This window comes from Mustela erminea, chromosome 10, assembly GCF_009829155.1.
Source record: "Mustela erminea isolate mMusErm1 chromosome 10, mMusErm1.Pri, whole genome shotgun sequence".
NCBI classification, from domain to species: Eukaryota; Metazoa; Chordata; class Mammalia; order Carnivora; family Mustelidae; genus Mustela; species Mustela erminea.
The window spans coordinates 37,546,356-37,573,111 of NC_045623.1; the positions used below are offsets into that span (position 1 = coordinate 37,546,356).

Consider the following 26,756-nt stretch of genomic DNA (forward strand, 5'->3'; position numbering starts at 1 on the left):
TTGCCTTCCCCCCAAAAGGGCTTACATTCTCACAGTTCTTGATTTTCATCTCATTCTGATTTCTTGCTTAGGGTTTCTTTTTTTATGGTCATCTTATCACTGTTTTTCAATTTTGCCATAGTTTCCTCTGTTATTTTGGCCAAAACATGGTTAGAGGCCTTTGTCTGTATTCCTCAAGGTATTGTTACACTGAGTCCTGTAGTGTTTGACAAGTTTCATTGGAAAGTTGGAATTACCTAATCTAATACTGTTATATTACAGAGAAATGAAATTTAATAGTGATTTCAATAGCAAAGTAGCAATGGTTAAAATATATAAATATATGTAAATATATAAAAATATAAAAATATATGAGTGACTTAGTGACTTAGTCCTTATATGCAAAGACTATATTTTATTCACTGTGATATCTCAGTGACTGAACATTGCTGCTCCTAAGTTTAATTGATTGTGCCCTTTCACCCAGTCCTAGTGGTCATCTTCTTCCTTAGTGTCTGCTTTTCAAATCAATGCCCCTTCTTTCCTGTCTTATTTTCCGTGGGTCCTCTTTTCAGGATTTCACCCATTTTAAGTAGGCTGAGTAGAACTAGTTAACCTGTTTACTAATCTCTAAGCGATGTTGCGTTTCACATGATTATATACAAGGTTAGCCCACTTTTCTTTAGCTTCTTCTTTTTTTTTTTAAAGATTTTATTTATTTATTTGATAGACAGAGATCACAAGTAGACAGAGAGGCAGGCAGAGAGAGAGAGAGAGGGACGCAGGCTTCCTGCTGAGCAGAGAGCCTGATGCGGGACTCGATCCCAGGACCCTGAGATCATGACCTGAGCCGAAGGCAGCGGCTTAACCCACTGAGGCACCTAGGCACCCCCTTTCCTTAACATCTTGATACTAGACAGAAGCAAAAGTCCCAGGGAAATGGTCTCAAACAAAAGAGCAGTTTCCTTCTGGAGATAAAATCTGTCACTAACTTTGGAATGCTACAGTTGTTTTAGTCATATCTTTTTGCCTTGTAATTCATTCAGGAAACCTTATGTAAATAAGGTATAGTTATCTTCAAGTAGTTTATTTGAGTAAACAGTTCTTAGACAGTGTACTGTCTAAAAAAGAAAGCACACTAAAGTAAATTACAAAAGTGAATTATGCCATTGCAAAGGCAAAAATGGAGATATGAAAAGGTTATTATAGGACATAGTTGAGGGTTACCTAAACTTCCAAGGGCAGGAGGTGGGATAGTTTAGGGACCAGGGAAGGAGGCAACATCTGACCTGCATATCGAGGATGAGCAGCAGTTATCCTGATGTTACTGTCCTTAGTAGACCTGTGTATGCCATCTAACACACAGGTGTCAGTGTTAAAGAAAGGCTCACAGGCAAGAAGCAGTTCCTAGTGTCTGGGTTATAAAGTGTGAGGCAAGAGGTGTCAGGAGATAAGTCTTGAGGGGTATTCAGGGGTCAACTTATAGAGGATTGTATCATGTATCACTCATATCTATTTATTTATCAGGTAATAGAGAGCTACTGGAGGGTTTTAAGAAAGGGAGTGCCAGAGGCAAATCATCTACTATCCAGTTTCTTTGGCATTTTTGTGGCTTCCAGAAAGGGATGCTTCTACTTTTCTGAAACCTGAAGTCTGTAGAAGGAGAGCCAAGATGGAATGAATGGTGGGGCAACAATACTGAAGCTGTCTTTTACCATAGGGAAAGCTTCCTCATACATAGGAAAAAATCCTTATCTGAGTAAGTTTAAGTCTTTTCCTTCTAGTAAATATATATACACACACACACGGGCATTCCTCACTTTGCATGGTTCCCATGTATACAGATTTCAGTTACCATGTTTAATAAGTAACACCAGTCTCCCAGCAATGTGTTTCAAATTTTGCTTACAACAACGGTTAACTGTGATTAATTGCAAAAAGTACAAAATTTGCTATGGTCTCCTCAGCCTACAAAACAAAATAAATTACAAAAACTACATAAATCATAGATAAGCATCAAGATCAACCACCGGTCACATCATTTCATTCAGTCTGCTGGTGATTGTTCACGCATATCTGTTAGTTGATGCACAGACAGCAAAGCATATAGTGTGTTGCTTCCTTGTCTCTCAATGAGAAACCTATGTGATATTTTACACAAATAGATAATCAAAAGGTGTAGTTGACTATCAAAGATGAGAGTACAGCAAAATAAAGGAGCACTGATAACAGAGTACTTAAAATTAGAGTTGAACAAATGGAATTATAAATGAAATAGTTGATTCTGGAACATGGCTGTTATTTGAGAGACTCTACATGATGTAGCCAGAGGAACATAGTGAAGGATAACTTTTTGACATAAATGAGGAAAGTCTTGTGATGAATATGACAGATGTCCCAGAGGTAACACCAGCAAAGAAAGCTCCACAGTAGAAGAACTTTTGGAACTATTTCATGACATTGACAGTACAAAGGATAAAATGTTCAAAGTCTATCCAGACTTGGAAAGGAGTTTGACAATTTGCCAAAGCTTACAAAATATGCTTGCTCAGTATGTTAATTTATACAAGAAGGCCAGCTCTATTCAAACTACTATTTGTAATTTTTTTAAAGAAATAATACTTTCTCAATGTTTTTAATGTTTTAAATTACACTGTACTCTAAATATTAGTTTAACTTTTTTTCATTTCCCTACACAATTGTAACTGGCAGAATTCTTAACATTTTGACAAAAATTTTTAAAACACAGAACATTTGTAGTTTTTCCCATAATTAATATTGCTTTGCATGGTTTCAGTTTGGATGATCAGTTTTATGGTCCTCTAGTACCATGCCAAATGAGGATGGCCTGGGTATAAATGGTACCACTATTTTCTTTATGGATAAACCTTTTATTTATGTATCCAAAATTTTAATTACTTGGGCCAAGTTCAGATATATAAATAACTTGAAATTTGTTTCTTTCCCATCTCTTAATATTTCTGATTTTGATTCTACTATGTCTACTGAATTTATTATTTAATCTGCTTAAAAACAGAGTTTGTAAATTTTCTTATTGGCATACCTTAAGGAATATGTTCACATCAGGTTTTTTTCAATATATTCATCCGATAAAAATTATATGTTGTTATTTACTGGACTTTTTTTGTTATTCTTCCTATCTGAGTGTAGAAAACAGTGACCCAAATAATATTTCCAAAAGACTATACTATAAATTGATTTTTAAAAATAAAATGTTAGGTCCCTAGACTGTAGCTATGCCAAAATTTAAATGTAGGCATTTTTCCCAGGAACTTATTCTCTTTGCTTTCAAAAACTTTACAGACTGGTATTAAAGTAGAAAATAAATAAGGAGTATAGTCACAGATACAGGAAATAAATGGAGGCCTTTCTACGATAGTGGTAATAATTCCAGTGTATTAAAAATATAATAATATCACATTAAAAAGTAGCAAAGACATTCTTTGTCCTACTTTTTTACCTTTCATTTTAACATTAAGAGAATTGAGATGTAATATAAGATACTTAGAATCTGTTTTTGGGGTGCCTTGGTGGCTCAGTCGGTTGAGTGTCCAACTCTTGATCTCGGCTTGGATCATGATCTCAGGGTCACGAGATGGAGCTCTGCATCAGGCTCTGTGCTCAGCAGGCAGTCTCCTTGAGATTCTCTGCCCACCCCCATAGCCTGTCTTTCTCTGTCTCAAACAAATAAATAAATTAATCTTAAAAGAAAAAAAAAAAAGAACTAGAATCTCTTATCTACTCAAGTAACTCAAATCCATTTAAGTCTTTCTATCCGTTCATTCATACATCCAAGTATCATCATAAATTAATTAATAGGCACTTCCTGTGAGCCAGGAACTGTTCTAAACACTGAGGATACCACATTGAATAAAATAAAAAACTTCAATTAAAACTCTGTAGGAGCTTATATACCATCTCTTACTCTACCTCTAAAATCTGATTTATAATTATCTTTCACTGTACTATAAAAGTTTCCACCTGACCCATTCTCTTCCATTCTACACATCTCAGAGTCTCTATCTTTATTTTATATCATATGCCTGAATCTGTTTTTTCTCTGATATATACATCAATCTTATTTAAATTCTTCCTATGCCTCTAAGCCCAAAGTGACTCATGAATATGCCTTTGTTTTTCATTCAATGAAAGTTAAATTAAAGAAAAAAAGAAAAAGTACTGACTTCCTTATAGACCCGAGTAACCACAGAATGCTAACAATAAAAGGAAATTCAGCCCCCTTCCCCACTGCTAAGTACCTGAATTTTTCTTTCTTTCCTTCTTAAAAAATAGTTTAACCTAATTAAAAAAAGGATTTGACTCACCTGACTTGTTCCCATTCAGGCAAAGCTCTTTACTCCAAGTGACTTCATTGGCTACTGGTCAGACTTCATATTGGTCTCCTTTAGATCAAGTGTTGGGTTCTGTGGCTGAGATGGAGTGGAAATGAGATCATGAAGAAAAGATCATGACTATTGCTGTCCCTTTATTAAAGTCTCTGGATATGGGACAAACCCTTCAAAGGAAATTATACATACAGAAGATAACATGTTTAACATGTCTAGTAGACCATTAAAAGAAGTTGTACCTCCACTGTTTCATCATGGGCTAGATGAGGGAAGAAACTCTGGTCAGAAAAACAGCTGGTAGCCAAAGAAAGGGAAACATGTGGTTAGACTCAAGTATTCACAGAAATAAACATAAATAAGTAAATAAATAAACGGATACTCTTTAAGAAAAGGAAATAGGCTTATGAGAGAACTTTCCATACCTATGTGCTTCTTACCCTGGCTCCTTGTTCCTCATCCTCCTGACACTCCTCAGGAGCTTCTTAGCCTGCACCCTCCTAGAGCTGCTATACCACCCTAGGGAGCCACCACCACTGCCTTAATGCTGAAGACATTTCTTATGTTCTATTATAAAAAGTGAAGAAACTTAGCTCTGATAATATTTTTACTTGTGGAATCTCACATAACACTTGAACAACTGAGAACAATATGTCTCGTGCTTTGTAATTAGGGTGATATTTAGCTATCGCAAAAAAGTATAAACTCAGAGCCAAATTGAGTCAAAACATTGGGTCTATTAGATGCTGTTGGTAAATGAGTGATTTTGATAACACCATGTTTATGAGATATATAATTCTTTTGATTGATTTGTCTTGGTGATCTATAATTAATGTTTGTGTTTATCGATGAGAATGAGTTTATATTTGAAAACTACATGCATCTAGAATAAGTAGAAGGACAAAATATTCATTCTTAATAAATCTGTTAAACTGACATGATTCTACCTTGCTACCTGTATCACTTTGGTCAAATTGTTTAATTCTTAGAACTGTTTTCTTAACTGTACAAATGGGGGAAATAACTCCTTTGTAGGATTGCCTACAAATGGAAGTATTTGGAAATGGCTGGTACATCATCTGGCACATAGCTCAATGAAGTTCCTTTCTTCCTTTTCCCCCTTCTTTTTTCCCCCTCCTTCTTTCTCATGACCACTTCTCTGTTCTCTTTCTAATAGTCTAAACACAAAAGGTCCAAGCTCCCACAGGACAGGCCTTTTCCTCTGCCCTCTTGTTTTTTTACTTTTGTTTCCTCATTGTGACTAATATGCTTACATACAATAAAGAGGTAACAAAAAAATTAGTCTCTAGCCTTGTTTTCTTAGTTTTTCCTGTCTTTTCTCTGGTTCCCAAGAGATCTGTTTACTTCAGCATTTTATTGTTGTTTTAAGTTTAATATCTCAGAAGCTGCTTAAATCACTTTCTTATTTTTCAAATAGACACCTCTTATAATTTCCTCATTGTCTAGCCAAAGCGTTACTTTCTTCTTTAATTCATTAATACAAGTTGATAAAGCCCTCAGTGATTAATCCTGAATGACTCTTTAACTCCATTATTCTATATCCTGTAATTCTAAAAACTTATCATCAGTTGGCAGTATACATTAATTTCAAGTTTTTGATATTTGTGAGCTCAAATTATTTAAGTTTTTTAGTTAGAATTTTCTTAAAATCCTATGAGATACTCTCTGTCTTTTTGCTAGATTTATTTATTTATTTGAGGGAAAGAGAGTGGGCACACATACGTGCATACACATACTCTTAAGAGCTTGAGGGAAAGGGAAGAGGAAGAAAAGCAGTCTCCCAGCTGAATGCAAAGGCCTATGCCTGGCTCCATCTCAAGACCCAGAGATCATGACCTGAGCTAAATCAAGAGTCAGATGTTTAACTGACTGAGCCACACAAGCACCCCGAAATTCTATGAGGTTCCTAAGAAAAGGAACTTTTCCTTTTTTTTTTTTTTTTAATATGTCTAAACCTAGTAAACCATAGGTTGATTTACTGATTGTTGATTAGAGCTATACCAATTTAACTCCTAAGTTTTCCTTTATTTCTTTCCTCCTGTTCTTTTGTTCTGCTTCTTTCATCTTGCTCAAAGACCTTTCTAGAATATCTGTATTATATCTTTGGGCATTAGTAATGGAGATTAAAGATTTGATTTGAGTTCTAGTATATGGAAAAAATTTTTGATACTAATTTTTTAGGCCTATAAATAACCCCTTTTTTCATAGGATCTATGAGCAGCCTCTTCAATTTTTCTAAAGTCATGTATGGAGTGTGATAACAATGATTTGGATCAGAGAAACTGCCTGATTATGGTCCAGTTTTTCAGTAATTACCAATAGATTACTTCCGAGGGCATTTTGCTTCAATGTTAATAAAGTAAAGAAGAAGCTTGATAAAGCCTGGTGTTGGTCTCTATGCTGGTCATGGAGACTGCTTAAGATTCTCTCTCTCCCTCTCCCTCTTACCCTACCCACTTCTCCAAAAATAAATAATAGATAAATAATAAACTAAAATCAGCCTTTAAAAAGCTTCGGTAAGATTTAATAGATCCATTGCTGGATACCAGCTTTATATAGAAGATGCTGTTTTAATTCTCTATTTAAAACTATGCTGCCATTTTTGTTGATAGTAATGAATAATACAATTCCTCATAATAAAAAAATAAATAAGAAATAAATTATAAAAAGCCATTGATGAGGAAACCAAAAGTTGGGACAAAAAAGCACTTAGAACCTTTGTTTAGTTTTAGGCTTGTATGAGCTTACGATTCATAGCATGTCCTCACCTTTAACCTTGCAGGGACTCAAAGGCTATCCAGGGCTCCCCGGACTCCAAGGTGAACCAGTAAGTACTTCATTTATAAAACTTGTATCTTCTCCAATAAAAAAGACACACATTGGTGAACACCACAGAGAGATTATTTTCCCCTACTTATTAAGATCTTCTCCTCAATGATTTTCACTCTGTTTAGTGCAGGACAGACTTTTTCAGTTGCTCATGTTACAGGTTTGTTTTTGTTTTTTTCCCAGATCCTTGACTGACTTTAACTATCTGCGTAACATGTTCCAGAACTTTAAGAACAGTTCTTAAATATTTGAGGTTCACAAACCCCTTTAAGAGTGTTATAAAGGCTATGAGCTCTTTCCCAGGAAAACACACATTTTCACACACATGCATGCACACACGCACACACACATTTGATTTTTTTTTATTTTTTGTTTTCATTTTTTCTTTCACACAATTGATTTTTTTTTAAAGATTTTATTTATTTGAGAGAGACAGAGAGAGAGTGCATGCACACACATGAGTGGGAGGGAGGAGCAGAGGGAGAGGGAGAAGTAGATTTCCCACTAAGCAGGGAGCCCGATGTTGGGCTTTATCTCAGGACCCTGGCATCATGACCTGAGCAGAAGGCAGACGCTTAACCAGGCAGATACTTACTGACTAAGTCACCCAGGTGCCCCCCACATTTGATTTTTTTATACAGTTTCAGGAGTTTGCCTATTTACAAAAGCCTACTCATAACTGTTAATTTCCTGATCTTTGCATAAGGGAATGTAAATAAATTTTAATAAAAACCCAAATTAGAATAGCACATATGTTATTGTCCATTATACACATACGCACATATTTAAAAGTCAGAATAGTTTGGGAACTATTTAATTTTTGATCATGTTATTCTTTCTCTCTCCCATCAGAAAATAATGTATGTCATAGAAAAAAAAAAAGCCGGGGCGCCTGGCTGGCTCAGCGGGTTAAAGCCTTTGCCTTCAGCTCAGGTCATGATACCAGGGTCCTGGGATCGAGCCCCGCATCGGGCTCTCTGCTCAGCAGGGAGCCTGCTTCCTCCTCTCTCTCTGCCTACTTGTGATCTCTGCCTGTCAAATATATAAATAAAAGTCTTTAAAAAAAAAAAAGCCATATCTCTTGTTTTCAATGTAGTTTATACTAGGTCAGTATAAATAAAGCAGTGAAAAGGATAAGAGATAAGGAACTAACTAGGGTGATGGACACCATTATTGGAGATTGAGCAAAGAGCCTCAGGAAGTCCTAAAGAAAGCTCCTGAAAAAAATGTGATAGAATGTCCCTGAGGAAAGATATAAATGAAATAAAGTTAATTTTCTCTTTCATTCATGTTAAGTGGGACAGTACATTCTGTTCAGTCCTGAGGCACAATTTCTCAAGATTACTAATTACTAGAAATGGCAAGTAAAGTGATATATTATATTATATTATATTATTATTCCACTTTACTAATTCTACTTGGTTGCAGTGCTGGGATTCTCAGTGAAGTCTGATTGTCTCAGAGCTTGTGCTTTTAATGCTTGGTGTTAGAAGTGGGATTGGGGCAGGTTTCCTATTCCTAATTTCTCCAGGGTCTAGAGATAGATCTTTGTGTCTAAATTGCTCCATTCAATCTATAGATTTAAGTGGGCCAACTTTTTTGTTTTTAACCATTTTGAAGTGCATAGTGAATTTTAAGTTGTAGTGTTTGCTTTGAGTTTCTTTTGAGCTTCTGTGGTTGTCACAGTGATTTTAGGGTGTGGTTGGCTTAGACATGTTTATGCCATAGAAGACTGCTGAAGGCTTACTTGTTTACTTTGTTTACTGCCATTCCAGGAGAGCAGAATTTAGCCATCCCCCGGAATTCTTTTTGTATTTCCCTTCACAGCTGGAATGTGTTAGATCTCTACATGTTACCCTAATACCCTCCATGAAAATCCATTCAAAATGAGATTTCCTTTATGTCTTAAAACAGATTGCTTTTTAATAGAGCTCAATTAATCTAATTTGCCTAGGAGAAGAATGAAAGGGATGGTGGCTGGCTTTAGCCAGAGAGTGACCTACAGAACAAAACAGCCCTTTTCATTGGTTTCACTGCTTTCTATTGGCATACCCAAATACAAGTTTTTGTGAATGTCTGTATATAGTCCTATGTATTTTAGAATTGGATGAGGCATAAAGGAAGCTGTTGTAAATAGATTGGAACAAATCTCACAATTAGAGGGCTTTCCCTAGAGTACTATGGGAAGTTACGTACACTTCAGAACTACACGAGAGAAGCAGCCTTGGATGGTTTTCTCTGGAATTAGACATACTGATTCAAATCCTGGCTTCCCACATACTAGCTGAATGACTTTCTGCTGGTGACAGACACTGTATGTCTTATGTTTTAATCTGTAAAATAGGGATAATGATACCTACCTTATAGGGTTTAGACAGATTTAAATAAGATAATACTTATAAAATACTTGAAATAGTGCCTGGCATATGACAGGAGCTAATGAATGTTATGGGAATATAATATTATATATTATACATTATTTTAATAAGGTAATATTTAGTATAGAAATATGGTTTCTGAAATTCATAGGATAAATCTCTCCATATGTAGATAAGAATTTTGTTCTGTACTTCTCAGAAAGCCACTGTTTTATTTACATTCTGTTAAATTATCCATTGTCATATAAATATATATATTTATATACACACACACTCATCTACATATATATATAGATGAATGTCTATATGTATATAGGGTACATATATGTGTATGTATGTGTGTGTGCATGACATGACAACTTTCGTCAGATTGTCTGAGTTCTGAGTTCATATCTGGGCTCTGCTACTTACTCGCTGTGGCATCTTGGGCAAGTTTCATAACTTCTCTGTATCTTACTTTCTTCAAATGTAGAACAGAGAAAATAGTATCTGTCTCATAGCCATAAAGTTAATGTAATGTGCTTAGCATAGTAAGTAGCACATAAAAAGGACTCAGTAAATGGTAATTGTTGGAGGAAGTGGGAGAGGAGGAAGAGATGAGAAAACAAAATTGAGAGAGAGTCTGAGAAAAGTGGAGATAAAGATATATTAGGAGCCCACATGTCTAATAAAATGGGAGGGCAAAAACGTTCACTTATGATCCTCCAATTGCATTTCCTTTGTCTGTTCTTTCTATAGATTTTCCAAATTTTTAAGAATTTAATAGTATTTGTTTACTTAAGCTGAAGGTAGCACTCTCTGTGTGTTTCAGAGCAAAAGGGAAAAGGGCTAGTGTCTTTTATCTCTCACAGACAATAAGAAGGAAATGAATTTTACATAATAAATAAGTAATCCATGAAATTTACCTTTGCTGTCACCATCTAAGTTTAAGTAAAGGCGGTTTAGCGTACATTCTTTCGGCATTTCCTTGGTTCAAGGATTATTTAATAGACCTAAACTCTGGATACACTAATGAATGAATGAATAATTTGTCAATGAAGGAAAGTAAAAACAAAGTGGAAGTATTTCTTCTCACTTGACTCCCCAGTGGTATAGCAAGTTTCCTTTCTTATGCCTTTGAGTCTCCGTTCTTCAGCAAACCTTGTTTTAAAATTAAAAATACAAATTTGTCAATTTAAAATGACTTTACCACCCAAAGTTAGTTTGAATTTTTAGATAGATTTGTGTCATGATAAAGGTACTTACCACTCAATATCCGTTTTTTAATCAGACTTGCTGTAAGAATGAGTTTACTTTAGAAAGGAAGAAGAGGTTGGTTCTGAGATTCCCTGCCCCTTTTAATCTTCTGAGGGTCATGCTTAGACATTTAAGGAGAGTTGCAAGATGATTGAAATAAGAAGGAATTCAATATAAAAAGATAATGCTTATTAAGAAATGTACCCACTCTTTTTCTAGAATAAATATCTTCTTTATGTAGTACTGGATTTTTCCATCCTAGATTTTACCATTATTAATAGTCAGTGTCTCATTTAGAGCTCCTAATCTGACAGTTTTATTTTTTTATTTAATAATTTTGGCTCATTTCTATTTGAAATAGGTGAAAACAGTCAGAGAAACAATGTGAAGTCCCCTTAGTACTTTTGTAGGGAAAAATTTCTTTATAAATTTGTGTATTATAGTTGTGTCAAATTTGTTTCCTTGGGCTTCTTTTGGTTTTGTTGTATTATTTTATTTATTTTATTTTTTATTTCAGGGAATTCCAGGATTCACTGGTAATATTGGTGTACGTGGTTACCCTGGCAGGCAGGTGAGGTAACTAAATTTATACTTCTCCTTTTATGTTCCTTTTCATTAATGCATTGTATGCTCTGATTTTCAAGGTTAATGTTTAAATAATAACTATTTTATTTCTATTAAAAAAATGAATTACTCATGGCAAATAATTTCAAAATTAAAGTTATAAAAATCCTTAAAAAAATGTTACTGTAGAAAGTTTTGGTTAAAATGGGAGTGGGGTTTTTAAACATGTGTGATGTGATACAGTGGAAACTTCAAAATTAAAATGCCCAAGGGTCTAATAAGATTTTAAAATGATCCTGCTACTGATTTTCCAATACTACTACTCACTGTAATGAAGTAATGGTAGAAGTTAAGACTGTATAACAAGCATTATTTTTTATTAGCAGAGTTATAAAAATGTGAGACACAGTTTGGCAGTGCTGTGTTACTTTTATGTGAAATGTATTCAAGTCTTTCTATATAGTTTTGAAAATTCATTCTAAACATTTCATATTTATTTTCCTCTCATTTATAACTTTATCTATTTCATATAGACTAATAATAGACCAAATTTTCTTTTTTTTTCCTAGATTATTTATTTATTTATTTATTTAACAGAGAGAGAGATTACAAGTAGGCAGAGAGGCAAGCAGAGAGAGAGAGAGAGAGGGAAGCAGGCTCCCCGCTGAGCAGAGAGCCCAACATGGGACTCGATCCCAGGACCCTGAGATCATGACCTGAGCCGAAAGCAGCAGCTTAACCCACTGAGCCACCCAGGCGCCCCTAGAACAAATTTTCTTTCTGAGGTTTTCGTGAATTGAAGTCTTACTCTTAAAATTAATTACTCATTTAGTATACTAGAAAACTACAGTTATAATATCTTTTTAATTCTCAAGGATGAGGGAAATGAAAATGCCAAAAAAAGTAACAACATGGCTCAGTGGGTTAAGCCGCTGCCTTCGGCTCAGGTCATGATCTCAGGGTCCTGGGATCGAGTCCCGCATCGAGTCCCGCATCGGGTTCTCTGCTCCGCGGGGAGCCTGCTTCCTCCTCTCTCTCTCTCTGTCTGCCTCTCTGCCTACTTGTGATCTCTCTGTGTCAAATGAATAAATAAAATCTTTAAAAAAAAAAAAAAAAGTAACAACATTCCATATTTTAGGCCTTTAAAAATTCTTGAAGAGTAATGTGTATTAGAATCTTACCACTAAGTGATACTTTGTGTTGTCTGAAACATGATTAAATACTCAAGCCTATGGACATTGATCTGAAATTAAAAATATGTTGATTTTTTAAAATTATGGCAATATATTTTAGATGAGTTGGTTAGAAGTGTTTTAAAAGAACATGGTTTTCCAATGAGAAATAGATTAAGATTTATTTTTTGTATCTTTTAATGTGTGTTAATTTACTTTGCTTAGATATCTAAAACACATTTTTGCATAGATTACATATAATACCTCTTTTGATTCTGAAATTCTAAAAATTCCTTGAACATATATAATCTTAATTATACTTAGCTTTGAATTTTCTGCTTGTGACAATGACACCTCTTTATATGCCTATTTTATTTTATTTATCAACAGTGCTTTCAGAATACTGTAGTATGATAATGATGTCTTTTGTTCACACTAGGGTTTAGCTGGACCAGAAGGTAACCCAGGCCCTAAAGGTGTACGAGTAAGTAAGCATTTTTATCATCTTGTAAGCATGTTTGCATAAAAGTCAAATGAAGTATGTAAAATAGATATCATTTTCAGACTTCCATAGGAAGTTTGAATGTAATGCCAGATTAGCCTGAAAAGAAATATATTTGTTTAATAACTAGGTTTTACTTCATTCTTTTCGATTACTTTCTGGCTGCTAGCTTAATGTCTTTTATGTTAGAATGGACTCTATCAACATTGGTAGTTCATTATGTATGAACGTATGAACGTATATAGACATAGGAAATCATGATAAAAAACATGAGGCAAAAAAATCATATTAATTTCAAGGCTGACATAATATGATATAAAAACTATATGGAGTAAAAAAGATTTTATCTGCAAAGAAGGAAGTAAGCTTATCATATCAAGAATATACCATTGCACTTTAAACCACTAAAGAGTTTAGTCACTTTTAATCATTAAGGGAGTGAAAAAAAATTCCTGTGATATCTTATGTAGTGTGTTACAAATTAAAATCAAAGGTGGTCTAGGAAAAATTAGAAAAAGTAAACTGGAATTTTTGTTTTTAAAATGCTCTACTTTTAATAGCAAGTTATCTTCCAGAATCTACGTCTATGCCTTATATTATCTAAAATCCTTTTTTGAGGGGCGCCTAGGAGGCTCAGTTGGTTAAGTATCTGATTCTTGATTTCAGCTCAGGTCATGATTTCAGGGTTGTGAGATGGAGCCTCGTGTTGAGCTCCATGCTGGGTGTGGAGCCTGCTGAAAATTCTTTCTCTTCCTCTCCCTCTGTCCCATTCCTCTCTCTCTTAAAAAATACAGATAAATAAAAAATGAACTACCTTTTTCAAATAAAGCATAAAGTATTTAAACAGTATGTGCTATAATGATACTTTAAATTTTAAAAATTTCTAAGTAATACTTTCATATGTATTTTCTTTTTTTATTTTTCTATCAATCCTGTGAAATAATTTTACAGATGAGAAAATAGCAAGCTAAGGAATTTACACAAGTTGGCAAAGTCTTATCTGGCCAAAGAACCAAAATCTTCTTACCTCTAGCTATGTCGTCTTTCCTCTATCCTATACTGTCTCTAACCCTTCTATTAAGTAAGAATATAGAGGAAAAAAGTCATGTTTTTTTTTTTTATTAGAAACTGTACCAAAAGCACATATTGACTTGGATCTGGGAAGTAGAGAACAGTGGTCAAGAACCTGGGCTTTGGAGTTAGACAGGCCTGCTTTTTTCCCTTCATTAAAGATCTTATTAGATAGTGGTAGTGAAACTTACCTTTAAGGTAGTTACAATAACTGCCAGAGCTTAACATTCTTAAACCATACTGTGTAGCATAGACAATCCATTTTCTATGAAGACTTTATCATTTTATTGGAATTTTGAAGTATATTCTGTGCATGAACTTGGAACTCCAATACATGTTATTTGGTACCATGTGGTTTTCCCTTACTGTATTTTCTCATCTTGCTTCAGTGATTCCCAGAACTTTTCTAAGTTCTTCTTTATACCATTATATTACACATCCTTATGTGCTGTATTATATATCCTTTGTTGCTTTTTCCTCACTTGTATAGAAACTGTTGTCTGGGTTGTAACCATTTTTAGGATGTGTTTTTAGATTTTGACAGCCATATTCATAAAAGCAGTTAAAAAAATAACAAATATAATTTATTTTCTGATCGATTCAATTCATTTAATTCTTTAATTTTCCTTTGAGAATACAGGAGGATTCAGGAAGGCCATTTCTATAGTCTTCACATTCACAGAGGGTCTCAAATGTGGACTTTTTTTTTTTTTTTGACAGAGAGAGAGATCACAAGTAGGCAGAGAGGCAGGCAGAGAGAGAGAGGGGAAGTAGGCTCCCCACTGAGCAGAGAGCCCCATGCGGGGCTCAATCCCGGCACCCTGAGATCATGACCTGAGCTGAAGGCAGAGGCTTGACCCACTGAGCCACCCAGGTGCCCCTCAAATGTAGACTTTTTTTTTAAATTTTTTATTTTTATAAACATATATCTTTATCCCTAGGGGTACAGGTCTGTGAATCACCAGGTTTACACTCTTCACAGCACTCACCAAAGCACATACCCTCCCCAGTGTCTATAATCCCACCCCCTTCTCCCAAACCCCCTCCCCCCAGCAACCCTCAGTTTGTTTTGTGAGATTAAGAGTCACGTATGGTTTGTCTCCCTCCCAATCCCATCTTGTTTCATTGATTCTTCTCCTACCCACTTAAGCCCCCATGTTGCATCACCACTTCCTCATATCAGGGAGATCATATGATAGTTGTCTTTCTCTGCTTGACTTATTTCGCTAAGCATGATACGCTCTGGTTCCATCCATGTTGTCGCAAATGGCAAGATTTCATTTCTTTTGATGGCTGCATAGTATTCCATTGTGTATATATACCACGTCTTCTTGATCCATTCATCTGTTGATGGACATCTAGGTTCTTGCCATAGTTTGGCTATTGTGGACATTGCTGCTATAAACATTCGGTGCACGTGCCCCTTCGGATCACTACGTTTGTATCTTTAGGGTAAATACCCAATAGTGCAATTGCTGGGTCATAGGGCAGTTCTATTTTCAACATTTTGAGGAAACTCCATGCTGTTTTCCAGAGTGGCTGCACCAGCTTGCATTCCCACCAACAGTGTAGGAGGGTTCCCCTTTCTCCGCATCCTCGCCAGCATCTGTCATTTCCTGACTTGTTGATTTTAGCCATTCTGACTGGTGTGAGATGATATCTCATTGTGGTTTTGATTTGTATTTCCCTGATGCCGAGTGATATGGAGCACTTTTTCATGTGTCTGTTGGCCATCTGGATGTCTTCTTTGCAGAAATGTCTGTTCATGTCCTCTGCCCATTTCTTGATTGGATTATTTGTTCTTTGGGTGTTGAGTTTGCTAAGTTCTTTATAGATTCTGGACACTAGTCCTTTATCTGATATGTCGTTTGCAAATATCTTCTCCCATTCTGTCAGTTGTCTTTTGATTTTGTTAACTGTTTCCTTTGCTGTGCAAAAGCTTTTGATCTTGATGAAATCCCAATAGTTCATTTTTGCCCTTGCTTCCCTTGCCTTTGGTGTTGTTCCTAGGAAGATGTTGCTGCGGCTGAGGTCGAAGAGGTTGCTGCCTGTGTTCTCCTCAAGGATTTTGATGGATTCCTTTCGCACATTGAGGTCCTTCATCCATTTTGAGTCTATTTTTGTGTGTGGTGTAAGGAAATGGTCCAATTTCATTTTTCTGCATGTGGCTGTCCAATTTTCCCAGCACCATTTATTGACGAGGCTGTCTTTTTGCCATTGGACATTCTTTCCTGCTTTGTCGAAGATTAGTTGACCGTAGAGTTGAGGGTCTATTTCTGGGCTCTCTATTCTGTTCCATTGATCTATGTGTCTGTTTTTGTGCCAGTACCATGCTGTATTGATGATGATTGTAATAGAGCTTGAAGTCCGGAATTGTGATGCCACCAACGTTGGCTTTCTTTTTCAATATCCCTTTGGCTATTCGAGGTCTTTTCTGGTTCCATATAAATTTTAGCATTATTTGTTCCATTTCTTTGAAAAAGATGGATGGTACTTTGATAGGAATTGCATTAAATGTGTAGATTGCTTTAGGTAGCATAGACATTTTCACAATATTTATTCTTCCAATCCAGGAGCATGGAACATTTTTCCATTTCTTTGTGTCTTCCTCAATTTCTTTCATGAGTACTTTATAGTTCTCTGAGTATAGATTCTGTGTCTCTTTGGTTAGGTTTACTCCTAGGTATCTTATGGTTTTGGGTGCAGTTGTAAATGGGATGGACTCCTTAATTTCTCTTTCTTCTGTCTTGCTGTTGGTTTAGAGAAATGCAACTGATTTCTGTGCATTGATTTTATATCCTGACACTTTACTGAATTCCTGTATAAGTTCTAGCAGTTTTGGAGTGGAGTCTTTTGGGTTTTCCACATATAGTATCATATCATCTGCGAAGAGTGATAATTTGACTTCTTCTTTGCCGATTTAGATGCCTTTAATTTCCTTTTGTTGTCTGATTGCTGAGGCTAGGACCTCTAGTACTATGTTGAATAGCAGTGGTGATAATGGACATCCCTGCCGTGTTCCTGACCTTAGCGGAAAAGCTTTCAGTTTTTCTCCACTGAGAATGATATTTGCGGTGGGTTTTTCATAGATGGCTTTGATGATATTGAGGTATGTGCCCTCTATCCCTACACTTTGAAGAGTTTTGATCAGGAAGGGATGCTGTACTTTGTCAAATGCTTTTTCAGCATCTATTGAGAGTATCATATGGTTCTTGTTCTTTCTTTTATTGATGTGTTGTATCACATTGACTGATTTGCGGATGTTGAACCAACCTTGCAGCCCTGGAATAAATCCCACTTGGTCGTGGTGAATAATCCTTTTAATGTACTGTTGAATCCTATTGGCTAGTATTTTGTTGAGTATTTTCGCATCTGTGTTCATCAAGGATATTGGTCTATAGCTCTCTTTTTTGATGGGATCCTTGTCTCGTTTTGGGATCAAGGTGATGCTGGCCTCATAAAATGAGTTTGGAAGTGTTCCTTCCATTTCTATTTTTTGGAACAGTTTCAGGAGAATAGGAATTAGTTCTTCTTTAAATGTTTGGTAGAATTCCCCCGGGAATATAATTGGTTTATATAGTTGGCTGCTCCCACGTTGGGGGCATAGATATTTAAAATTGTTAGATCTTCTTGTTGGACAGACCCTTTGAGTATGATATAGTGTCCTTCCTCCTCTCTTATTATAGTCTTTGGCTTAAAATCTAATAGATCTGATATAAGGATTGCCACTCCTGCTTTCTTCTGATGTCCATTAGCATGGTAAATTCTTTTCCACCCCCTCACTTTAAATCTGGAGGTGTCTTTGGGCTTAAAATGAGTTTCTTGGAGGCAACATATAGATGGGTTTTGTTTTTTTATCCATTCTGATACCCTGTGTCTTTTGACAGGGGCATTTAGCCCATTCACATTCAGGGTAACTATTGAGAGATATGAATTTAGTGCCATTGTATTGCCTGTAAGGTGACTGTTACTGTATATGGTCTCTGTTCCTTTCTGATCTACCACTTGTAGGCTCTCTCTTTGCTTAGAGGACCGCTTTCAATATTTCCTGTAGAGCTGGTTTGGTGTTTGCAAATTCTTTCAGTTTTTGTTTGTCCTGGAAGCTTTTAATCTCTCCTTCTATTTTCAATGATAGCCTAGCTGGATATAGTATTCTTGGCTGCATGTTTTTCTCATTTAGTGCTCTGAAAATATCATGCCAGCTCTTTCTGGCCTGCCAGGTCTCTGTGGATAAGTCAGCTGCCAATCTAATATTTTTACCATTGTATGTTACAGACTTCTTTTCCCGGGCTGCTTTCAGGATTTTCTCTTTGTCACTGAGACTTGTGAATTTTACTATTAGGTGATGGGGTGTGGGCCTATTCTTATTGATTTTGAGGGGCGTTCTCTGAACCTCCTGAATTTTGATGCTCGTTCCCTTTGCCATATTGGGGAAATTCTCCCCAATAATTCTCTCCAGTATACCTTCTGCTCCCCTCTCTCTTTCTTCTTCTTCTGGAATCCCAATTATTCTAATGTTGTTTCGCCTTATGGTGTCACTTATCTCTCGAATTCTCCCCTCGTTGTCCAGTAGCTGGTCGTCCCTCTTTTGCTCAGCTTCTTTATTCTCTGTCATTTGGTCTTCTATATCACTAATTTTTTCTTCTGCCTCATTTATCCTAGCAGTGAGAGCCTCCATTTTTTTTTTTTAAGATTTTATTTATTTATTTGACAGAGAGAAATTACAAGTACACTGAGAGGCAGGCAGAGAGAGAGAGAGAGAAGGAAGCAGCCTCCCTGCTGAGCAGAGAGCCCGATGCGGGACTCGATCCCAAGACCCTGAGATCATGACCTGAGCCGAAGGCAGCGGCTTAACCCACTGAGCCACCCAGGCGCCCGAGAGCCTCCATTTTTGATTGCACCTCATTAATAGCTTTTTTGATTTCAACTTGGTTAGGTTTTAGTTTTTTTATTTCTCCAGAAAGGGCTTTTATATCTCTCGAGAGGGTTTCTCTAATATCTTCCATGCCTTTTTCGAGCCCGGCTAGAACCTTGAGAATTGTCATTCTGAACTCTAGATCTGACATATTACCAGTGTCTGTATTGATTAGGTCCCTAGCCTTCGTTACTGCCTCTTGTTCTTTTTTTTGTGTTGAATTTTTCCGTCTTGTCATTTTGTCCAGATAAGAGTATATGAAGGAGCAAGTAAAATACTAAAAGGGTGGCAACAACCCCAGGAAAATATGCTTTAACCAAATTAGAAGATATCCCAAATTGTGAGGGGGGAGAAAGGGGATAAAAAGAGGTTAAAAAAGGAAGAAAGAAAAAAAAAAAGAAAAAAGAAAAAAAAAGAAAATAATTTAAAAAAAGAAAACAAATAAGAAAAATATAAAAAAGAAAAAATATATATATTAGATAAACTAGTTAAAAAAACGTTAAAAAAGAAAAAGGTAAAGGTTAAAAAAAAATTTTTACCAGAAGGCGAGAAAAAAAACAAAAAAAATGAAAAAAAAATTAAATTAACTGCAAGACTAAAAAAAATCACAGGGAAAAAGCCCTGAGTTCCGTGTTTTGCTTTCTCCTCCTCTGGAATTCTGCTGCTCTTCTTGGTATTGAAACCGCACTCCTTGGTAGGTGAACTTGGTCCTGGCTGGATTTCTTGTTGATCTTCTGGGGGAGGGGCCTGGTGTAGTGATTCTCAAGTGTCTTTGCCCTAGTCGGAATTGCACCGCCCTTAGCAGGGGCCGGGGTGAGTAATCTGCTCGGGTTTGCTTTCAGGAGCTTTTGTTCCCTGAGCGCTTTCCGTAGAGTTCCGGAGGATGGGAATACAAATGGCGGCCTCCTGGTCTCCGGCCCGGAGGAGCCGAGAGCCCAGGGCCCCACTCCTCAGTGTGCCCTCAGAGAACAGCGCCAGTTACTCCCGTCTGCCTGACCTCCGGTCGCGCTCCGAGCTCACCGAGCCTGCGACCGGTTCAAGGTAACACCGAGCTGTGAGCTTACTTTCGGCTCTGTCTCTGTAGCCCGCTTTCCCATTCCAATACCCGCAAGCTCTGTGACACTCAGACACCCCCGATCCTTCTGTGACCCTGCGGGACCTGAGGCCAGGTTTAGCCTCTGGAGCAATGTCCCTCAGCGGAACAGACTTTTAAAAGTCCTGATTTTGTGCGCCGTTGCTCCGCCGCTTGCCGGGAGCCAGCCCCTCCCCCCGGGGTCTATCTTCCCTTCGCTTTGGATTCACCTCTCTGCCGGTCCTACCTTTCAGAAAGTGGTTGTTTTTCTGTTTCCAGAATTGCTGTTCTTCTTCTCTTCGATCTGCCGATGGATTTGCAGGTGTTTGCAATCTTTAGATAAGCTATCTAGCTGATCTCCGGCTAGCTGAAGTAGTCTCAGCCTACTACTTCTCTGCCATCTTGATTCCTCCCCTCAAATGTAGACTTTTAACATTAACTTCAAATTCACATTTGATTAAAAAGACAAAAATTACAAAAAAACACTGACAGGATTATAAGATGCTTTTTATTTGATTTGTGTCTCATATGCTATCTACTGTAAATTAATATTTTAATAAATCATGTTGGTAAATGATCTTTTGACTGGCAGCATTATTTGATTCCATTTTTTGGTGTTATGATATTACTTCTATGTGCATTTTTTTTAAAGAATGTATTTATTTGAGACAGAAAGAGAAAGCACAAGCATGAGTGAGGTTGGGGGGTGCAAAAGGAGAAGTAGAAGCAGATTTTTCACTGAGTACGGAGCTGGATGTGGGGCTTGATCCCAGGACCCCGGGATCATGACCTGAGCCATAGGTAAATGCTTAACTGACTGAACCACCTAGGTCCTCTGATATTACTTTTATGTTAAATGTGTATTTTGTAACCCTCTTTTGGCATTTCTTTGTGTAATTATATGCTCAGAGCCTCAAAAAGTAGAAGTGTGTAGGGCCTCTTCTGACTTTTTAGTGGCCCTACTGATGACACAAAATTTCATCTAACTGGATATACAACCTTCAGTCTGAAATTAAAAAGCATATATGTTATTTTTTTTTATTTTTCTTGTTTCATTACACATTAAACTCTAGTTTAGGGGTAGTGCCTGAGTATGACCACAACCCCATGTGATTTCATAGTGGGTGCTGCTGGTATTTTATTTCTGTTAGCATGAGCATAATAATTATTAAGAACCTTTATGAAACACCTGTGTGATCACCCATTAAAATCTTTAATTGTAACATGTCTTTGCATCCTAATCAGGCTATGTTGAGTAGAGGTCTTTCTTCTGAGGTCTCAGCTGATTAGTGCAGCAATAAGTGTGTGCCAGTTAGGTTGTCTATTCTTTTTATTTATAAGTAAAAATTCAGTTGTATATGTTGTATTAAACATATACAAAACAAACAAACAAAACAAAAGTTAAGGCTTTTTAAATTTGAGGCTAACTGTAGCTGGTGATTCTGAAAATACATATAGCTTGTCATCATAATCCTAAATGTTTTGATATCAGGAATGTTTTTGGATGCTTCATTTTACAAGAAACTTTTCACATCCTCCACATGCTTGGCTTTTAAGCAAACAAATTATAATGTTTTACTTACTATTTAAGTAGAAGGAAACTAGTTTTCTCTTTTTAAAAAATTTTTGCTTGTTCATACAAACTCTGGAATGTAGGGAATTTTAAAAGTGTTTTTCTTTGTCAAAGAAAAGTGCTGCTCTCACCAAGGCAACACCCAACTAGCTTTCACTCAGAGATTAAATCCCTCCCAAGGTTCTTATTCCAGGCAAAACAGAAATGATTCCTGAGATATTTACTTAAGAAAAAAAATGTAAAATCTACATGACATAAAAATTTCCATTTTATCCATTTTTAAGAGTACAGTTTAATGGTCTTAGTCTAGGCTGCTATATAGAAATACTATAGACTGGATGGCTTAAATGACAAATTTTGTATCTCACAGTTCTGGAGTCTGAGAAGTTCAAGATCAAGGCACCAGCAGATCCTGTATCTGATGATGGCCAACTTCATGTGCTATAGACAGTTGCTTTTCTAATGTATCCTTACGTAGCTGAAATAGCGGTCACCTCTAATCCCATTCATGGGGGCTCTACCCTCATGACCTAACTACTTTCCAAAGGGCCCACCTCGAATACTGACACATTGAGGACTACAGTTCAACATATTAATTCAGTCCATAGCAGGAGGCATGAAGTACATTCACATTGTTGTACAGCTATCACACCATTCACTTCCAGAACTTTCCATCTTTCCAGACTGAAACTCCATACCCTTTAAAAAGTAACTCCTCATTCTTAGTTCCTCCCAACTTTCTGTCTTGATTTCAAGGTCATGAGTTCAAGCCCCATACTGGGCTCTGCAGTGGGTGCCTACTTAAAAAACAAAACAAAACAAAAAAATATCTATTCTGATGATGTGTAAGTCAGTTGAACGTGCTTGGCAGTGTTGCATTGACAGTTCGAATTGGGATATCCTGGACCAACGCTGCTTTAGTAATTTTCTCTGGATTTGCTCAGTTTTTCTTTTACACACGTGAATGGATTTTCTTTATTTTTATTTTTCTTTCCTTTTTAAATTTAAATTCAATTAATTAACATTTAGTGTATTATTAGTTTCGGAGGTAGAGTCCAGTGATTATGCTTATTTAATGCCCTGTGCTCATTACATCACATGGCCTCCTTAATGTCCATCATCCAGTTATCCTATCCCCATCTACCTCTCCTCCAGCAGCCCTGTTTGTTTCCTATGATTAGGAGTCTCATGGTTTTTCTCCCTCTCTGATTATAACTTGTTATATTTTTTCCGCCCTTCCCTTATGATCCCGTTTTTTTCCTTAAATTACACATATGAGTGAAATCATATGATAATTATCTTTCTCTGACTTATTTTACTTAGCGTAACACCCTCTAGTTCTATTCATATCATTGCAAATGGCAAAATTTCTTTCTTTCTTCTTCTTCTTTTTTTAATGGTATTCTACATAGTGGGCACTTAAGTAATGTTTTAGAATCCGTGATCTAGGCTCATATTACTTCAAATTTGGACCATCCAAAGAACCTTCTAACAGGTTTTCCTACATTCATTGTTTCTTGTTTCAGATGTAGTCTATATCCTGTCAATAGATTAATATTTGAGAAACACAAATGAACCTCAAGGCACTACCACATTCCCTCAAGGCAGGAGCTTTCAGTTGTCTAAAACATAAAGTCTAAAATTCTTATCTTGAAATTTAAAGGTCTCCTTAACCTAGTGTCCAAACTCTCATACACTTTCTTTTAAATTGATGAAGATATTATTATTTGCCACAAAGATGTAACTTTATCCTAACATAAAGTACAGTTGCATTGTTATTTATCCCCTGTTGTCAGGCCAGCTGGAATCTTCTTTAGGATACAATGCATCTTTGCTCTTCTCCAAAGCATTTACGGTTATAATGTTATCTGTTACCATTTGTTACTGTTTACAAACACTTCGTGAAGTTCTCTGTTTCCACTTCCTATAATTGTTCTGCTTGGAGTTTCCTTTCTTCTCTCTCTCTCTCTTTTTAAAAAGATTTTATTTACTTATTTGACAGAGAGACACAGCAAGAGAGGGAACACAAGCAGGGGGAGTGAGAGAGGGAGAAGCAGGCTGAAATGTAGGTCTCGATCCCAGGAATCTGGGATCCTGACCTGAGCTGACTGAGCTACCCAGGCACCCCTGGAGTTTCCTTTTTCCATCCTCTGCTTGTCAGGACTTTACCTACTCTATATGCCTATCTCAAGTGCCAGTCTCTTATTAAGTCTTTTTTTTTTATTGCCTTTACCTCCTGCCACATTGGAATGAATTTCCTCTTCCTCTGTATTAAGTATCTTTTGATACTCCATTCTGCCTTATATCTTAGTTAATTATATATTTTCTTCCCACTGTAAAATTCAACAAAGAAAAGGATTTGGTCTGGATTTTCATGGGTCACTGTCTTAAGTTATGGTCCCTACTTTTTTTTTTTTTAATGAAAAGATTGATCTGTAATTTCTGGAAGGAAGGTGATAAAGCAAGGAGAAGTTATTTATTCTGTTAAGCCTTAAAGTTTCATATTATTATGAAAAAATTTATGATCTCTACTTGGAATTACTTGCAGAGTAAGTATTCAAATGAAATAATATAAAGATTATTTGCTTACTTTAAGGGTTTCATTGGCTCTCCTGGAGAAGTAGGACAACTAGGACCTGAAGGAGAAAGAGTAAGTCCATTTCCTTCAAATATTATTTCTAAAGTGATATGCTAATGATAGTATTAGACAGGTAATCTTACAGAGTAAAGCAAGCCAGCTTTAAGAAAAATCACCTACCAGAAATATAATTAAACTCTATGGAATTTTACTGAATTTTATTTTAAGGAAGTAAGATGATACAAATGTATACAGTTAACTATTTTAAATTTAATTTTTAAAAAACACAAATTGAAATTTTAAAATAACAAAATTATATTTTATAATTCATTAATCTTTAAGCATAAACTCTTGACAGGTTTAACACACAGTAATTAGTTCACCCACAGAAGATGTATTTTTTGTTTAATTTAATAATGGAAGGTAGTTTATAAATGTAGGTATGAGAAAGGTACTTTTGAGTAAAGACAGGATCTTTGCAAAATGGTTGTTATCTTAAAACAGTTAATCAAACTAGGTACAGCGTTCTGGCATTCCAACTTCATCATGTCTGATTTTCAGTGTTGTATGCAATTCATCGGTTTCTATTTGTATTCCTTCATTTTACTGCCAGTATTCAATGAAAAAGTAGAATCAAACAATATTAGGTTTGGAAATAGTCATATTCAGAATTTAACATTCAACACTATGATTGTAGGTATGCTATTCAAACCAGAATTTTCATTTCTGGAAACTGCTTTTTGCAGGTGAAATAAATCAGATTATTCTTTGCTGGGTGAATTTTTCAAATGCATAGTGTGAGTGAATTATATCACATTTTTCTTGTAATCACTTGTGAATTTCCTGACAGAGAAGAAATATTCCAAGTTTAAATGTGCTCTAGTGACAATCAAAATGTCCAGTCTTCTTTGATGAAATGAGGTGAAGATTTTCCCTTGTTGAATATACAAGTCATTTCTTACACTTGCAGAAATATCTTCAGTGGGATCCCACAACTAAGCTACTTAATTGTCATGTGATACCGCAGACTTTCAGATCATGTTCCCAATCTGTCAAGCAAAGAATTAAACTGCTTCTCATTGACAAAAGGATTATATACAGTTTACATTGTTATTACTCTGCTGCTCATGATATAGTACTTTCCTGACCTTATTTCTACTTAATGATGTAATAAATAAAGCAAAATTATATGTCCTTGAAAATGTTATCATCTTGGATTTAAGGATCCCATCACTGACTCTCATTAGATACATGCGTGTAATCATGATCATTAGTTTTGACCAGTCTAAGTGAAAATATTAAGACCTGTCTCAAATCATAAATGTAAGACCATTTTGTGATATTTTGGTTGTCATGGGTAACATGTCCTAATATTATTTGGCTACTTCAAAATTTTGATTAAAACTGTGAATAAATGTAGCTAACTGGGTGTTATTATTATGTTATAAAATGTATACATGCAGAGAAGAGATAAGAAGCATAGAGAAGAGAGAAGAAGCGTAGAGAAGAACAAGGAGGGTATAATGCTAATCACTCCTGGAAAAAAATAGAAAAATTCCTGGGAGTTAGTAATATACGTATGTGTAAATATATGGCAAAGTGCTTATATAATTTTGTCTGTAATATCCTTAGGTTTCCTGCTGAGATTTAGTAGAGCTACTAGAGTTACAAAAATTAATTACCTTATTTTTTGAAAAAAGGTTTGCTATATCAAGAAAAGATGTATAAAGTCTTAATGAAATGAGTCCTATTGCTTACCCATACATACTCTTCTGATAAGACATTAGATAAGTATTTATCAAACACTGTTCAATTGCAAGTGGATGGATTACTTCAACTAATGGTATCTTCTAACTTATCTGTATATGCTGTCAATCCCAAGCTATATAGATCTGGAGGATTTCTTAGTCTTTAAGACTTCTAAGTGATTCTAAGTCTCAGTGTGATTCTATCACTGAGATATTTTGGACCATAAGTAACAGAAAACCCCAACTCAAACTGGCTTTAAAATGAGAAAATTTTTAATAATGATGGCAATGATAATAGCAAACAGTTTACTGAATTGTTATATATATATGCATGCACTGTGCAAATATTTTATATGAAATAACTCCTTTAACATTCCCAAAACCCAGTGAGATAGGTACTATTATTATCATTCTCGCTACAGATGGAAAAAGATGAGGCATACAGAGAGAAAGACGTGTCTAAGACTATATACATGTAATAAGAGCAGAGCCAGGATTTGAACACAGATGTTCAGCTCCAAAGCTTGAGTGTTTAAATATTATGCCCCACTGCTTCCTGTAGGACCAGAAATCTATAGGTTAGGTTGGATCTAGGCACATTATGATCTTGAGCACAGTGATACCATCTCTCCGCCTTGCCTTGCCGAATGTTGGCTTGACAAAGGCAGGTTTCCCATACCGTTGCAGAATTGCCAGTGTGAGGGCTAAACATGCTTTCATTTATGCCCAGCCAGAGAGAAGAGGGAGACAG

The 26,756-nt window shown here is 35.9% G+C and overlaps 1 protein-coding gene across 7 annotated transcripts in view; it reads left to right on the forward strand.

Moving 5' to 3' along the window:
* The window catches only part of COL24A1 (collagen type XXIV alpha 1 chain), a 412,730-nt gene that overhangs the window by 84,840 nt on the left and 301,134 nt on the right, over positions 1 to 26,756 (forward strand). For all 7 annotated transcript variants that reach the window (XM_032302395.1, XM_032302400.1, XM_032302399.1 and 4 more), the window contains exons 9-12: positions 7,150 to 7,194; positions 11,328 to 11,381; positions 12,986 to 13,030; positions 24,276 to 24,329. In XM_032302395.1, the coding sequence (XP_032158286.1) occupies positions 7,150 to 7,194; positions 11,328 to 11,381; positions 12,986 to 13,030; positions 24,276 to 24,329 (198 nt within the window). The remainder of the gene's footprint in view (positions 1 to 7,149; positions 7,195 to 11,327; positions 11,382 to 12,985; positions 13,031 to 24,275; positions 24,330 to 26,756) is intronic.